This window comes from Nelumbo nucifera, chromosome 5, assembly GCF_055504915.1.
Source record: "Nelumbo nucifera cultivar China Antique chromosome 5, China Antique-T2T, whole genome shotgun sequence".
Taxonomy (NCBI): domain Eukaryota; kingdom Viridiplantae; phylum Streptophyta; class Magnoliopsida; order Proteales; family Nelumbonaceae; genus Nelumbo; species Nelumbo nucifera.
This window is the reverse complement of record NC_142653.1, coordinates 74,731,888-74,749,186: the sequence shown is the minus strand read 5'-3', so window position 1 is coordinate 74,749,186 and position 17,299 is coordinate 74,731,888. Positions and strand designations below refer to the sequence as shown.

The 17,299-nt window shown below is 37.6% G+C and overlaps 1 protein-coding gene across 1 annotated transcript; it reads right to left on the bottom strand.

Moving 5' to 3' along the window:
• Nucleotides 1–526: 526 nt before the first annotated feature.
• LOC104593963 (RING-H2 finger protein ATL58-like) lies at nt 527–16,871 on the bottom strand. Its single transcript, XM_010254087.2, has 3 exons — nt 15,797–16,871; nt 15,592–15,677; nt 527–1,079 (listed from the first exon to the last, which is right to left on the bottom strand). The coding sequence occupies exons 1-3, from the start codon at nt 16,004–16,006 to the stop codon at nt 650–652; spliced, it is 726 nt and encodes a 241-aa protein (XP_010252389.1). The 5' UTR covers nt 16,007–16,871; the 3' UTR covers nt 527–649.
• Between the last annotated feature and the right edge of the window lie 428 nt (nt 16,872–17,299).

The window sequence follows — 17,299 nt, the reverse complement described above, 5'->3', positions numbered from 1 at the left end:
TGAAATTCAGTCTTAGAGAGTAGGGCAAACGCAACAACATTCACGAGTACCACTAATTACCACCTAAGGGTTAAGAAACTTAAATTAGATTGATCAAATAAAACACATATTAGATTTAAAAAAAAAAAAAACTGCTACTGGGTACATCAAATATAATTGAGATCAAAGAGACTCTGAAGTCTGAAGAACGAGGTTTAAAGACCGAGTTTGAGGGACGAGTATCCAATGAGTTATTCAGCATGAACCGTTTGAGTGGTTGTACACTGATTAAGATTACCTTAACCTATGGGTCCCAATTCCAGTAGGGATCCCTTGGATCATTCCTTGTGCATGTGCAACATGTACAAAGATGTGACCTTTGTGGCTCGCCCCAAAACATCTGCAATCTACATACCACTCCTCCCAAAATGGACGTGTGGGCAATGTTCTAGTCTCTGGAACATGTAGCTGCACTAATCAAAAGTTCAAAATCTAGAAAACATGTATCTATCTATATATATGCATGGCCAACATGTACTTGTATATGTAGATATACTCAGTACAAGCATGAGCTTCATTATTTTTATTATATATGATTGGTAACTTACAAGATTGAGCTTCAGCTTCATTAAAATGATAACCTGATGTTACAAGTTACAACACTACCCCTTCAAGGATGGTTTGTCATGGCAGTATGTTCGACAGAACCATGAGTTTCAATAACAAGCACAATTGATTCTTCGTTGCTGAACTCACATTCCTCGTGTTCTCTTCTGTTACCGGATAAGTCGTCTTCACTGCTACTACCAGAATGCTCCCTGTTCTCTCCTCTTCTCCCTCCTTCAGCTCCTCCCTGACCAGATCTTCCATCCTCTGGGAATCCCTGATCGGTTTGTGCTTCATTGGCTTGCATTTCTCCATTGCTGTCAGAAGGATTAGTTCCTGTTTTAGCAGCGGGAAGGAGGGAGAGGCGGCAGAGAGGGCAGGTGGTGTGGATGGCTAGCCAATGGTCAATGCATTCCATGTGAAATGTGTGGCCGCATGCAGGTAGTTGTTGAAGCCTATCCTCAGCTTGGTAGTCCCCTAAGCATACTGAGCATCTGCAAAAGGAAAATGGATGTATGAAATTTTAAGCCAGGAGTAGGATAAAAACTCCAGTTTCAACATCAAGAATTATCAATTAACTTGTTCCAGTAAGGTAACTTGGAGTCAAAGAAATGGAGTGATTGATTTTTTTTCTTCTCTGGGGCCCATGAGACCATTGAAATTGTATCTAGCAAGCTAGGAGATTCTTAGGCTTTTTTCCCACCTTTCTGTCTTAGGAAACTAATTGATGCTTTCATATTTTACAAATCTAGGACAACTGAATTAATGCACACAATAAAACCCTAATCAACACCCTGTCTTTTATTCATTTTCCATTTTGTCCCCTTTTTATTCATATAAGACTTGCAACAAGATCCACATCCCAATGTGGCATGTTCGTAGATTTGGTGACTTGGTGTTAAGTTTGGCATGCTAGATAGAGGACTGTTGCACTCTTCGTTTCCAGATTTTGGACTGGTGAAATCACTAGTCAGTGACAAATTCCTGATTCTTCGGAAGTAAGAAACACAATTCAGCATGCATGCCCATTAGTGGCCAAACCATGGAAGTGGAAGTTTGAACTTTTAACAAGGATCAAATGATGTACGAGGTGTCCTTCATACAAGTATACACTTTCACCAGTTAATCAGTCCAGTATCTAGTTTTTCAGGCAGTAAGGCTCTTTTATGAACGAAATTCATGCAGTTATTCATGAAAAAAAAGGAAAAGAAAAAGAAACGGAACAGTTATTCATCAAAAAAGAAAAAGAAAGAAAAAAAATCACATTTCAGGCACTATGGGACAGCATGGAAGTGATGAGCCACAATCTGACCATAGGATCTTGTTCTGATTTAGAAAATTGAGGTCCTCTTGTCAGAAAAAAAAAGGGACCTCTACCTTGTTTTCTTTGCCATTTAAATAGTTCATCTTCCCTTTTCCACAAACATAGAGCTTGGCACACAGAAACCATTCTAATTAGGTATGTCCATCAAGCTTTACAGTGGTAACTTGGACATTAGGGTTATCAGACATTCCCATGAGTGAAACACCAGTCCCTGAGACAATCTTGAGATCACTATTAAAAGACATCTTTCAATAAAAGTTCTCCCTTTTAAACTAGAAATAGTTTCTAAAGAGCAAACAAAAGGGGGCAACAGCAACATATAACTTTCTGAGATGTTCCTACTGCACGCTAATCACCATAACATTCACACATGACACTGCATACCAACCACAGCAGATGCCAAGCCTTAAACAGCCTGAAAAAATAGAGCTGGACACTAAATATATTGAAGAAAAAATTTCACAGAACCTTCAATGCTCATCCAAATCATACAACAGTACTTTCAAATTCCTCCAAAAAGTCAGCAACCCAATTGGTACAACAACCAAATTCGTTATCTTGAGTCAAATCTATATTTTTCTCAAAAAAATCATCAAAAATACCAAAACAGCCGCAAAATGGCATGATATCTACACCAGAATTCTTCTAAAATCACTCTTAAGGGGCAACCCAGTGCATGAAGCTCCCACCAATGTAGGGTCTGGGGAAGGACAGATGTATGCAGCCTTACCCCTGCACATACAGAGAAGCTGTTGCCAAGATTTGGACCCTGGTCACCCAGGTCACAATGGAGGAACCTAACTGTTGCACCAAGGCCCACCCTCTTCTAAAATCACTCTTGATAAAAAAAAATATATATAGGGTTCTTTTTGTTGGGTGCATCAGCTGTCCATGAATTGGGATTTGCTCCTTACAGAGTGCTCCTCACACCGACCTCACAACACATCCCACCATGCATTGAGAACATCTCCCCATGAATAACAAAATACAAAGTCACAAACAATAGGATATGTTCCCAATGTGTGGCTAGGATGTGCTGTGAGGCTGATGTGAGGAGCAGATCCAGACTCGCTGTCCATAGAGTCTGTTGGTATCATCTAATGACAATGAAAACATCAGCACAACAAGAAGTGTGTAGGGTTGACTAAGAAACCTTGAATCTCTACTCTAACACCAACTGGAGAGTTTTGTTGATTAAATAGCTTGTTTAGAGAAGAAAAGAACAAAAAGAGGAAGAAATAAAGAGGAGAGAAAATATTTGAGACTTGAGAGGTCTAAAACATGGGCTGCTAGCCCTTCTCATTAGACGATCCATCTGTGGGAAGGTAGGGTAAAGCAATAATGGAGGTCTACCTGAAAGACAGTAGATGGCCCTGTGGAGGTGAAGGAGGAAGAGTTGCAGAGAGAGCTTAATGGAGGCTGTAATGGAGGTTGAGAACATAGTCTACCAGAGCTTCCACAGGGAGAGGATAATTCATGCGTGAGGAGAGCCTTGAGTCTCTCTATTTACAGAGGAAAAGTCCCCCACAGAATAGGAAATCATGTAATATGAGAGGAAACTTTCCCTGAAGCGGGAAAAGTTTGTTATTTGGTTAGATCTGGGATAGAGAGGTCATGAGTAGTCTTTAGCCATGTGTCACTAGGAGATCCCAAGGTCTGCGTTCCCACCCTTCTCCTCGGGGTCCACACATGAGCACGAGCTCAGCTACAGCCTTGCTTCTAAAAGATTCTCATGCCTTAGACATTTGTCTGAAACATTAAAGCATTGGTTTATCATCACAGTTATTTTGGTGTGTTATACTGCTGCTCTGTGGTGCTCAGGTAATGCATTGTCACAGACCTTTGTGAGTACATTATCTGTAGTGCTTTGGTGATACGTCATCGCAGTGTAGAAGATTACTGCACTGATTCATTGAATCGTAGGATGTTAGTGTCTGCGGTAAGCTCGGCCATGTTCTGCAGTATGACAATGATTTACTACGTCTCATGGAGAGTATGCATGTTTGTTGTGAAATAACCCCTGAGTGGGACTGTGCTGTAATTCACCAAACTTGGATTTGTGATGCAATGTGAGTTGTTGTGGTCACTTACTCAAGTGTCTACAACGCACTCTCCATGGGGTCTAAATCCATGTACTTACACCATCCATAACTACTACAAATAAATAAGGGCCAAGTGCTGAGCCTTGGTTAAGTCCCATTGTGACTGAAAATTCCTGTCTCTCCCATAGGTGTTCTAAAATTGATAGTTGCACCCTCATGCATGTCATTAATAAAGTCTAGGGCTGTAATTAGATCAGATTCACCAACATCTGAATCCAATTGGATTTGGGGGTCTCAAATTAGATTTTGATTTAATCTGACTCCGCTTTATTTTTAAATATAGAGAAAAAATAAAAATAAAAATAATTATTTTTTAACTTATATAATAAATTAATATAAATATGAAATATTGAATTTATTATATATTTATATATAACTTTATATATTTTTATATTTATATATATTAACAAAGAAAAATAGAAGAAATAAGGAAGAAGAAGAAGAGAGGAGAAAGAGAAGAGAAAGATTTGGAGAGTGAATCAGTTCTGGTGGCGCTATAATTTTTTATTATATAGTGACACTTAAAAAGAGGGAAAAAGACTCTTATGCCCTTGCAGCACTTACAGAACATAAATAGTATAAAAACTAAGCTATTTTAACACTCTCCCTCAAGTTGAGACATAGATGTCAATCATGCCCAACTTGTCACACAAATCATTATGCCGCATGTGATAGAGACCCTTAGTGAAAATGTCTGCAAGTTGTTCTTTTGAGCTGCCATAGGAAGTGCATACTTTTCCACTCACAACTTTTTCCCCAATAAAATGCTTGTCCACTTTAATATGTTTTGTCCTATCATAGAGGACTGGGTTGGCAGCAATGTTGATAACAGCTTTGTTGTCCCAATAGAGTGACATAGGGCTGTTAATTGCAAACCCAGTTCACCTAACAGGTTCTTTATCCGCATGATCTCAGCAACTCCATGAGACATAGTTCTATATTTTGCTTCAGTAATGGACCTAGCCACCACACTTTGTTTCTTACTTCTCCAAGTGACTAAGTTTCCTCCCACAAAGGTACAATACCCACTGGTAGACTTTCTGTCATCGACTGCCCTTGCCCAACCAGCATTTGTATACACTTCAACTTTCTAATGCCCATGTTTCTGGAATAACAAACCAGCCCCTGGGAACTTCTTGAGGTATCTAAAGCCATGTTTGGGAGTGCTTATGTTAAAAATAAGTGCTTATTGAATAAGTACTTAAAAACAAGTGCTTATTCGAATAAGCACATATTTGCATTTGTCTCCCATCTTTTTCAAGTGCTTATTTTAAAAAATAAACACTTATTTCATATTGGGCATTTGGTAGTCTTTTTTTTTATCAATCATTTGGTAGTCTTTCTCTTAGAGCTGAGATCTTGGCAGTTATAAAGGTGTTTAGAAAGCTAAGGAAATGGGCGTCAGAAAACTCATAATTGAAGGGGACTCGGAGGTGGTAATAGGGTGGCTGAGGAAAGACAACTACAGACTATGGAAGTACAGCAATGAGAAAAGAAAGTTCAAGTGGCTGGTGCGGGAAATAGAAATAATGTTGAGTTGGGTTAATAGATCAGCTAACTTTATAGCTGATGGGCTAGCTAAACAAGGGACTGAAAGGGATGTAATGTTTTGGGCTAAGTTGAAATCATTTTACTTCTTTTTTCCTTTATTTTTTTGAGGAATTAAGCTGTCTTTGGAAGACAAGAGTGTTTGTCTTCCTTGATGTAACTATTCCTATCATATTTTAATGAAATTTATGAAGTTGTTACTGATCAAAAAAAAAATCATTTGGTAGTCTTTTTCTCCCATAAGCACTTAAATAAGCATTTATAACTATTTTGTCCTTCATTTTCTTTCAAATTTTACAAAAGAACTTTTATAAAAATACTTTTACGAAAGCATTTTTACAAAAGTACTTTTATGAAAGCACTTTTGTAACAGTACTAAGTACTTTTATGAAAGTGCTTTTACGAAAGTACTTTATAAAAGCACTTTTATAAAAGTACTTCTAGGAAAGCATTTTGATAAAAGTACTTTTATAAAAGCACTTTTACGGAAGTAGCTTTATAAAAGTACTTTTACGAAAGCACTTTAATAAAAGCACTTTTACAAAAGTACTTTTATAAAAGCACTTTTACAGAAGTACTTTTATAAAATTCAACTAGGGATAGTTCTATAAGTGGTATTTTAAAATTCAACTAGGGATAATTTTGGAAAAAAAATTGAATAAGTGTTTATTGTATAAGCACTTAAAAAAAACTAGAAATTTGGGTTTAAAAAATAAGCACTTATTTTGGGCTTATTTTCCAAACACCAATAAGTGCTTAATGGTGTGGTCTTGGCCCAAATAAGCACTCCCAAACATGGCCCAATGATCCTTTCTACAGCTTCAAAGTAGGAAGTCTTGGTATTATGCATGAACTAACTAAGGACACCCATAGCATAAGCAATGTCAGTTCTAGTCATAGACAAAATATAAGAGTCTCCCTACAAGTCTCTGGAACTTCACATCTTTCATAGCCTCCCCCTGACTGTCACCCAACTGATGATTAGGTTCAATGGATGAATCAATTGGTTTCTCTCCTAACTTGCCCGTGTCCTCTAATAGATCTAGTACGCATTTCCTTTGAGAAATAAAGATGCCCTTTTGAGAGTGGGGAACTTCAATCCCAAGGAAATAATGTAAGGGGCCTAGATCTTTCACCTCGAATTGAGTGGCTAAGAATTCCTTCAATGTTTTAGTCTTCTAATCTCTTGTGACCACTAATCACCAACATGATTAGAGTTGCAATTTTCCCTTCACCTTTCTTCACAAACAGAGTATGATTTGACTTTGTTTAAACCCCATTTGTTGTACAGCCAAGTGAAACTTACTAAACCAGCCTCGAGGTGATTTTTTTTTTTTGATGAATGCCTCGAGGTGACTGTTTCAACCCATATAATAACTTTTTAACCTGCACACCCTTTGCTCACTACCTTTGACACAAAAACCCGAAGGTTGAAACATGTACACCTCCTCCTCTAGGTCACCATTCAATTGCATTTTTTTATGTCTAATTGGTGAAGTTCCTAGTCAAGATTAGTTGCTAGTGAAAGGAGGATTCTGATAATATTCATCTTGGCTACTAGAGCAAAGGTCTCTACATAGTCTACTCCATACACCTGTGTTAAACCCTTTTGCCACCAATTTAGCTTTTTACCTTTCTACCATACCATCAACCCATTGCTTCATTGTGAATACCAACTTGCATCCCACTTGTTATCTTTCTTCAAGAAGATCCACCAACTCCCAAGTGTCATTCTTGTGCAAGGCATTAATTTGATAATTTCTTCCTTCATTGCATCTGTCCATTGAGGTATGGATAAAGCTTCCGCCACATTCTTAGGAATAGAAATGATGTTAATGGAGGAAAGGAAAACATGACATGAAAGTGAAATATGATCATAAGACACAAAGTGATAGATGGGATGATTAGTAGTAGAAGATATAACGCCCATTATCTTAAAAATGGGAACATCAAGATCATCAATAATAGGAGGATCAATATCAAGATGATCAGTTATATCAATAGGAACAGGTGTACCTAGTTGATAAGGTTCTACCTTTGGAGTTTGAAGATGTTGACAACATAGTTTTAGGTGCCATGGCTCTTAAACACTATTCGCTCTTGTAGTGACAAAGGAAGACCTGGAATGGAGGATCAAGAAGAGGAGGTAATTGAAACTGAGTATGTTTCTCCTCAACCCTACTCTCCCCTTGAGGAAAAACTGAGAAAAACAGTTCACTTTCAAAGAATGATACATCCATGAAGACATAGTACATGCGTGAAGCAGACTCATAGCATTGGTAGCCCTTTTGAGACAGAGGGTAACCAAGAAAAATATAAGGGATAGCACGAGGATCAAGCTTACCACAAGTAGGAGACAAGTCATGAACAAAGCAATGACATCCAAAGACACATTGGAATAGATGACAAAGGGGCCTTAGGAAACAACAATTGATGTGGGGCCTTATGCTCTAGCAACGACGGTATACAATTGATGAATCTTCCTTGGTTACCCTTTGCTAGAGTATTAGAAAATGTACCACCCTTCTGCTTTTTTCAATGTTAATGAATTTTCATTTTTATCCTTAAAAAGTGATATATGCAACACACATAACAACATCCATCCAGAAGCGTTTCAGAACATGAATATGGAGTAATAAACCATGAGTAACTTCAAGAAGATAACGATTTTTTAGTTCCTAACCTAACCGGGCTCAATCCTGAGTATGATATAGTTAGACAGAATGTATTAGCTAAGGATGAGGTAAGCATTTCTCAGGCTTATTCTATGGTTAGTAGTGAGGAGAATAGGAGACAAGTTCGGATTATAGAGACCCCAATGGAACACTTTGCTAATGTTGGGACGAAGTAGAAGGGTGGTACCAAGAGAAAGGAAGTTTTGTGTGAATATTGCAAGAAGCCAAAGCACACAAAAGATACTTGTTGGAAGTTACATCTAGAGCTCCTAACCCCCAGATTCAAGAATAATAGTAACAATGACAGAAAGAATGGGAATGGGAAAGGAGTAATGTAGCCACCACCTCTGATGGTGAGAAGGGACAATGTGATGAGAAATCTGTAGGGGAATAGCTTGCAACCGCCAAGGCTGAATATGAGAAATATGGCTGCATCATAAGTCATTTGGAGTCTACTTCAACTTCCACTCCACCCAGTAATAGCTCCACCTCTACCTATGCTCACTCAGGCATTTGTGCTACTGCGAATCATGCCTCTATCTTAGGTAATTGTAGGATCCCTTGGATAATATATTTTGGTGCTTCCGACCATATGACTAGTGCTTCCACTTTATTCACTACTTACCAACTCTTATCTGGTCATGACAAAGTATCCCTTGCTAATGGTTCTATTGCCCCCATCTCAGGAAAGGGGCATATCAGAACCTCATACTCCCTTACTTTGACTTTTGTGCTTCATGTACCTAAACTTAATACCAACCTACTTTCAATTAGTAATTTGACTATATCTCTGAACTGCAGTGTAACCTTCTTTCCTTCTTATTGTGCTTTTCAAGACATGAAATCTCAGAAGGTGATTGGGATTGGCCATGAGGCGAATGGGATATATCTGTTAGACATGCCTGAACAGAGCCAAGTACTACCTCAAAAATCAGCTTTTGGATCTACAGTTTCAGAGTCAATTAGTTATGTCATGCCATGCAATTATCATTTGGGTCATCTGTCTTTTTCTTCTTTAAAGCTTTTGTTTCTTGCACTATTTGAAGGAGTCAATCTGTTGAGTCTACATTGTGAATCTTGTGAGTTTTCAAAACATTGTAGAAACTCTTATCCAACAAGTAATAAAATATCCATTTTTCCTTTTAACATTGTGTGGGGGCTTACCATTTACCTTTCATGGGAGGTTATAAATATTTCATTTTGTTCATTAATGACATCTCTCGCTACACTTGGTTGTATCTTATGCATTCATGTGCTGAAATGCATAAACTTGTTCAATAGTTTCATGAATTTGTGCTTACCCAATTTGACACCCAGATCAAAATATTCTAATCAGACAATGCTAAGGAATGTTTTGAGAAAAAAATGGGGTAGCGGAGAGAGAATTGACACATTGGGGAAGTTGCTAGAAGCATCATTTTTGCTTCCTGTGTCTCTATAAGGTTTTGGGGTGATGCAGTGATGACACCTACGAAACCGTATTATGCATTCATGTGCTGAAATGCATAAACTTGTTCAATAGTTTCATGAATTTGTGCTTACCCAATTTGACACCCAGATCAAAATATTCTGATCAGACAATGCTAAGGAATGTTTTGAGAAAAAAATGGGGTAGCGGAGAGAGAATTGACACATTGGGGAAGTTGCTAGAAGCATCATTTTTGCTTCCTGTGTCTCTATAAGGTTTTGGGGTGATGCAGTGATGACACCTACGAAACCGTATGCCTTCCCGGGTTTTGGGGTTCAAGTCTCCCTTCAATGTTCTCTTTCCAAACCTTGAAGTTTCCTCCATTCCTTTGAAAGTCTTTGGGTGCACTTGCCATATTTATGTTCCTAGTTTCCAAAGACACAAGTTTGAACCCAAGTCCAGGAAGTGCATTTTTCTAGGGTATGCCTCCACATAGAAGGATTATTGTTGCTTTGATCCCAATAGTGGCACCCAGTTTGTTTCTATGGATGTCACTTTTGCAGAGTCAACCCCCTTTTATAGCCATTCTTTTAAGGGGGAGCCTTGAGTTGTTTGCTTCTCCCCCACCTTTACCAGCTCTTGTTGACTCTTGTATTTGTCTTCCTTCAACTCCTTTGACTCCTATAGTTGAATCTTTTGGCTCCTCCATTCCCGTACCTCCTCCTCTTCCTCCTAATCCTCCTATGTTCACTACACCTCCTGTTCTTCAAAGGTGGTACCAACAACAAAGATTAAGGCATGGTCGCATGGACAGCTTGTTCCCTCATCTCCAAGTGAGCCTCCAGAACTTCCAATCATTGAAGAGAGGACAGGTCCTATAGAACCACAACCAGCACCCTCATTCCTAGACCTTGACCTACCCATTGCTGTAAGAAAAGGTAAAAGGAAATGTACTTTTCACTGCATTTCTAAACAACTTTCTTATAGTTTGTTGTCCCCTACCTACTATTCCTTCTTAGCCTCCATTTCAGCCCAACATGTCCCAAAGAATGTATCGAAAGCCTTATCCAAACCAGAATGGAGGGATGCTATGAGAACTGAGATAGAAGTACTTCATAAGAACAATACTTGGGATATTGTAGACTTACCTGCTGGGAAGGAGCCTGTTGGTTATAAATGGGTTTACACCATAAAACACCATGCCAATGGACAGATTGAGAGGTATAAAGACCCCTTATTGCCAAGGGGTATACTCAGGTCTAAGGTTCAAAATTTCAATACTAAACGCCCCATATCGGGTGTATCGTATCGGTGGCTTAACAATATGCCCCTACAGGGGTTGTATCAAGGCCTAACCTGGTTCAGGGGGTAGACCAACCTTAAACTGACCCCTCTAAACTAGTTTCAAAGAAAAAAGGGGGAGAGCGAGCTTCGATACAGCCGATAGGCCTGTAGGGGCGTATTGTCCTGTATCGATATTTTAAACCTTGCTCAGGTCTATGGGATTGATTATATGGAAACCTTTTCTCCAATGGAAAATATGACACCTATGAGAGTTCTCTTGTCTTTGGCAGTAAATTATGATTGACCTCTTTACCAGTTTGATGTCAAAAATGCCTTCTTGAATGGTGACTTGACAGAAGAGGCATATATGTCCCTTCCCCCTGGAATGTATGGTAAGGAGATGCAAGGTAAGGTGTGTAAACTGAAGAAATCTCTTTATGGACTCAAGCAGTCTCCTCGTGCTTGGTTTGATAGATTCAGGATTGCACTTATTCAATTTGATTATACACAGACACAGTTAGATCACACTCTATTTGTGAAGAGAGCTTCTCATGTTACCTTCCTCCTTGTGTATGTGGATGACATTGTTATCACAGGTAGTGATGCACAAGAAATTCATGATGTTAAATACTTCCTTAACTCTGAATTTGAGATTAAATATTTGGGGGAGTTAAGGTACTTCTTGGGCATTGAGGTTGCTAGGTCTAAAGAGGGACTTTTCATCTCCCAAAGGAAGTATGTGTTGGACCTTCTCACCGAGTCTAGGAAGCTTGATGCCAAGACTGCTTCCACTCCTATTAATGTGAATCATAAGCTCTCGGCTAATGATGGGGAGCTCTTGACTGACAGGGGAGTGTTTCAGAGATTGTTGGGGAAGCTTCTATATCTGTGTATGACTCGGCCAGACATTTCCTATGCTATGAGTGTGATTAGCCAATTTATGCATGCTCTTAGAGACACACATATGGCTGATGCAAAAAGGGTGTTGTGTTATCTTAAGGGTACTCCTGGAAAAGGTATACTCTTTACTAAGCATGGGCATATTAAATTAGAAGCGTATATAGATGCTGTCTAGGCAAGCAGTATAGATAGCAGAAGATCCATATCGGGTTATTGTGCCATGGTGGCTGGAAATATTGTCTCCTAGAAGAGTAAGAAGCAGTCTGTTGTTGCCCGATCTTCAGTTGGGGCAAAGTATAGGGCTAAGGCTCATGGGGTGTCGGAGTTGTTGTGGCTCAAATCTCACTTAGAAGAGATGGGAATTGATTATGATAGGCTGCTAATGTTATATTGTGATAATCAGGCTGCCATTAACATTGCTCATAACCCTATTCAGCATGACAAAACCAAACACATTGAGGTAGACAGACACTTCATATGAGAGAGAGTGGCCTCAGGAGAAGTGTGCCTCCCTTTCATATCTTCAGAGCAACAACTAGCAAACATCTTGACCAAGGGAGTACCTAAGGAAAAGCTCCAACACTATATAAGCAAGCTGGGCATGATTGACATCTATGCTCAGCTTAAGGGGGAGTGTAGAGAAATTGGGCCTAATGAGCCTTAGTTTGGTGGTTGAATGCAGTGTTTTAAAGGTGCAAGGCGCAAAAAAGGCGAAGGGGTCAATTTGCACCTCAGGCGCAAGGCGCAAGGTGCAAGGCAAGGCGCGCACCTTTTTAAAGCAAGGTGCAAAAATACAAAAAGAAATGCTAAAAAATAAAAAAATGTCAGAAAATTCAAAAAAAAGCCAAAAAGTTCAAAAAAATAAAAAAATATATTAAACATAATACTAATAAAAAATATAAACTTAAATTTTAAAATAAGTGTTTTAAAAAACATATTATCTAAAATTAAAATACATAAACATAAGATGTAAAGCATATTCAAATGAGAATTTAAAAATAAAATCAAACATATAAAACATTTTCAAGCATGTAAAACCTCTAATCTCTTTTTTCACTCAATTGCATTACTTCAAGTAGCTAATTTAATGTAAACATATTACATTCTTGATTCTACAAGCCGCCTTTGTGCCACGCCCCCCGAGGCAAGCCCAAACAAGTCCACGTTAGGTCTTAAATTCTTAGTTTTCACACAAAAAATAATGATTTTGTAGTTTTAATTGCTTTTTAAGACTAATAAAATGTCTTAAACAAGTCCACATTACCACTGGTTTTCTTCTATAGAGAATCAACATGTAAAAAGTCTTTCAACAGAGGCTAATCGTCTCTTTGATCCTTCTACTTTTCTTTTGTAGAAGAAAAGGGGGAGAACCATGTGGAGATGCATAAGAGTGGAATTGATTTGGACCATTTGGGAAGATAGGAATGCAAGAATTTTCCTTGAGAAGGGAAGACGCATGGGTGTAGTAAAACAACGTGTGTTGACTAGAGCAATCCATTAGTGTAATGACATCAAAAACAATCTTGGGAATTTAACTTTTAGTGGTCACTCTCCTCACCAGAGGTCTTCCTAGAATCTCATCAAGTCACCTTTACTAGATCCAGATCTGATGAGGCTGAGGAAAATATCAAAAATAGAGGAAATTGCCATCTGGAGGAGGGTACAATGTTTCTCTCAACACCAGTTTTTCAGCTTATCCTTTTATGTTGCAAAGAAGAAATCAACTACAGGCATAACTAAATATCCAAATGCAGACTCAATCCAGCTCAAAGACAGACTATAAGTTGGATCCAAAAGATTCTTGAATCCTCAGCAGATCAGGTAAAACTAAAATCCTGTCCACAATCATACTGCCAATGTCAGCACAAATCCTTTCAGCCCCCTCTCTCTTTCCATCAAACATTCTTCTATTTCTTTCCAAGCTCCTCAACAAATAGGAAAGGGAACAGAATTCAGAAAAGTTTTGCCTTCTTACTTCCATATAAATGTGGCTAATAAAAAAAAATCTCTTTAGAACAGCCTGGTTGGATCAATTGAACCATGAATAATGAGAAGAAACCTCAAATGAAGGCTTCCAGTCTACAATGTACAAACAAGTGCCTGACGTCTTCTTAATTCCCACCAGACATGTAGCATAGACAGCTAACCATGCATATGCTTCCACCCTTGTGGGAATAGCAATGGCTGCATATGGCATGATTATTAGGACCAATTAATAAGAGGCCACAAAAACTAAAGAGTGAAGAAACAGAAACCCTTGCCATGACTCCAGTAAGAAAAACAGCCCAAACTGATGGAGGTGCAGGTTGAATCTGACAAAGTCATGAAAATCTGGAAAGCATGCATTGTCTTCTCCATCCAACTGTACAAAATGCCCATCTATTATCTTTTGAATTTGTATAACTTTCTTTTCATAATGGCTAATGTCATTTTATTAAGAGGAATAGCCTTCGTACTTTAATGGTGTCACTTTTACAATGTTTTCTTAGGTCAACCCAATTTTTACATGAATCACCAAAATTTATCCTTTACACCCCATTACATAAAAGAGCTAAAGAGGTCAACTACAATTTCTACAAGGTCAAACCAATTTCATTTTCCATTTTTACCCTTTAGAATTCTATTATACAGAAGGTAAAAAAAAGTAAACCAACAGTCAAGCCTACCAATATCTTCTTTACAATTCCGTACCAAACCAGTGTTCCTTTTCATCTTTTTTTTGATGAGTTGTTCCCTTTCATCTTCTTCTCCAGTTTCCCAACCATAGATAACTACTTCCAATGGAAATTACGAAACCAAGCCAAAGATAATTGAAGTCAAACTGATTTTCGAAACATACTTAAACATAAGATTCATAACCCAAGTTTAATTCCACCTTCTAATCAACCCTCTCTTAGCATAAATCTCATAAAACTTTCTCATGTTTTAATTTTTCAAGATGAAAGAAGTAAAGCAACAGATTAATGACATAATTAGTGCAAGCAATTGAGTATTATGAAAATCCAAACAAATAGCTAAAGAAAGAGCACATTAAATCTAAGCAAGGAAGCATCATAGAATCTAAACATATAAGTAATGAACAACACACTAATATATACTATATGATATTATGTATCGTAGAGCACAAATAGAAAACAAAATAAGATAAGGTGCACCCCTTGATAATTATGGTATCATGCTTAACATGTGTAAATGACCTTTATCTATCAAAAAATAATAATTATGGTATGATATGACTTTTGTATCTGCTATATATCTTTGTAAATCAAGGAAGGAGTAAAAGGAATATCCCCTTCCACAAGGGAAAAACAGTACATTATTAGCAAGATTGGTTACTGAAATAATTGAGGGAAGAAAACTAGCATATGGAGACAGTAATATAGCATTACAAGGACTAATCTCCTGAGTAATGAAAGAAGAAGAAGTAACTTGGTTTCTGGAAAGTGGAAACTACATGGGAGAAAAACATTTCACTTATGTTGTTTACGACAACCAAAAGCACGAACTCTTGACATTAGATAGATCAATTATACAAACTTCGACAAAACTAGAGTAATTATAGGATTTCAAAATGAATTCGTTTGCACATCTTACTCATACTCCTTGATAATTATGATAAAACTGAAATAATATCACTGCACTTGGCTTCCAAGCGCTCACTAAATAAATCATCCATAGCATATGAGAATGTTAATAAAACTTCAAAAAACAAATTAAATTATGTAAGTTTCAACAAAGAGAGCAACATAGAACAATTACTCTTACTGTGTATCTCTGACTGAGAAGCTTTCCCGAAATATGATTATTGGAAGCATTTCCCTAAGTTCCTTAGTTAAGCCCGACTCGCATGACTGTGACACAGTGATGAGAAAGAAAAGTAGAAATAGAATATCATTAAAAGCCCGAAAGCATAGAGTTCATAAAGTCAACAAGTATAATAAACAGAACAAATTGACGGTAATAATCTTACTCTAGTGATGGCCCCTCTCTCCTGGTAGGATGTCCTCATTCGCAGAGATGTCCAATCTACCCTCCTTCGCCGAAGGTAGAACAAGTAGAACAAGAATAAAAGAATGAAAGTGAAGAAAATTGGTACAGAGAAGATAAAAGCTTGGTATAGTTTTAATTCAGCAGAAGCCGTAGAGCAACAACTAGGAGGATCTGGATAGCTATGAGACATCACCAACCTCTTTCAAGGACCCCAAATCCCATAAATTAAATAAACCAAAAATTTAAGAGCGATCCCTTCAATTCAACAAAACCAAGATCAGGAAAACAGAGAAAGAAACGGAAAAAAACTGCTCTAATGTCGCTCAATCAAGCGAAAAGCAGATAACCCAAATTACGAAATGCAGAGAACACAAAACGTATGCACCAAGCTTAAAGAGGAGAAATACCCAAATCAGAAAAGAGCAAAATAAGGAAAGCTGGAAAGACCTGATACCAGGGAAGGAGCCCTAGAAGAAAATCCCTGAATCCCCAACCCCAGACCAACCAAAACACAGGAAGCAAAACAGAACATAGAAATAAATTAAACAAACGAGATTAATGAAAAATGCAGCAAGTTTGATTCCCCCAACACAAGAAGGATAAAAAAACAAGAATGCAACACAATTCAGAAGCATGCAATTGCAAAATGTTTAGATGATAATGAAACCTGTCAAATTTGGGAACTGTAACAGAGATTTGAAAAATAAGAAAAGCATCAAATCCGGAGGCCCAAATTGAATGAGGTGAGGCTGCTAATGTCAAGAGAATAAAACTCGAAGCAAATTTACAGGTTTCCCCACATGGAAGCTGGCGACCCAGCAGGAAGTGTGACACCCAACCACGATGCCATTTTAGGGAGAATCCACTGACTTGTAAGAACGTAAGATGCCTTCTTGATGTTCTTTTTCTTTGCCTTTGTTGGGCTTTTTAACAGTAAGTTGGCACTTCAGGGTTGACAGTTTTACTGAAGAAGGCAAACAGAACAGAAGCTCGGTTATAATTTGTGTCCGTCCATTCATGTTCAGTCTACTGAGTACTGACAGCAGTGGAAGCTTGCATTGTTCACTGTTGTTTTTTTGTTTCGACCAGAAAATACTTCTGATATACTAGCGGGGTCCGTGCAATGCACGGGAAAATGTAATGTTCAATTTGATAACAAAAAGTATCAAAATGATATATTAATTGTTAACATGGAATTTGTCAGGGAAAGGGAAGATAAAGCAACAAAAACTAATAAATATTATAAAGAATGCAATATTGTTTAAAATAGTTAATCTTTCTTTTAATAATTTGTAACAAAAATAATTTAGTAATATAGTAATTTGGATTAGTTATTAATATTTTTAACAAAAATAATAAATTATTAATAATTATTTTTTCATATTATTTGTTAGTGTTACGTTTTATGACAAAAAAAGATTAAAAGGATGCCCTAATTGTTGGCCACCGGAAAATTAATTTCAACAAATCTTGATTCCTTTGA

Coding starts and splice junctions, on each gene's coding strand:
- LOC104593963 (XM_010254087.2), bottom strand. CDS start 16,006: ATGTCTCATAGCTATCCAGATCCTCCTAGTTGTTGCTCTACGGCTTCT. Junction 15,678..15,796: donor AGAGAGGGGCCATCACTAGA/GTAAGATTATTA, acceptor ACTGTGTCACAG/TCATGCGAGTCGGGCTTAAC. Junction 1,080..15,591: donor TTCTCAGTCAGAGATACACA/GTAAGAGTAATT, acceptor TTCCTTTTGCAG/ATGCTCAGTATGCTTAGGGG.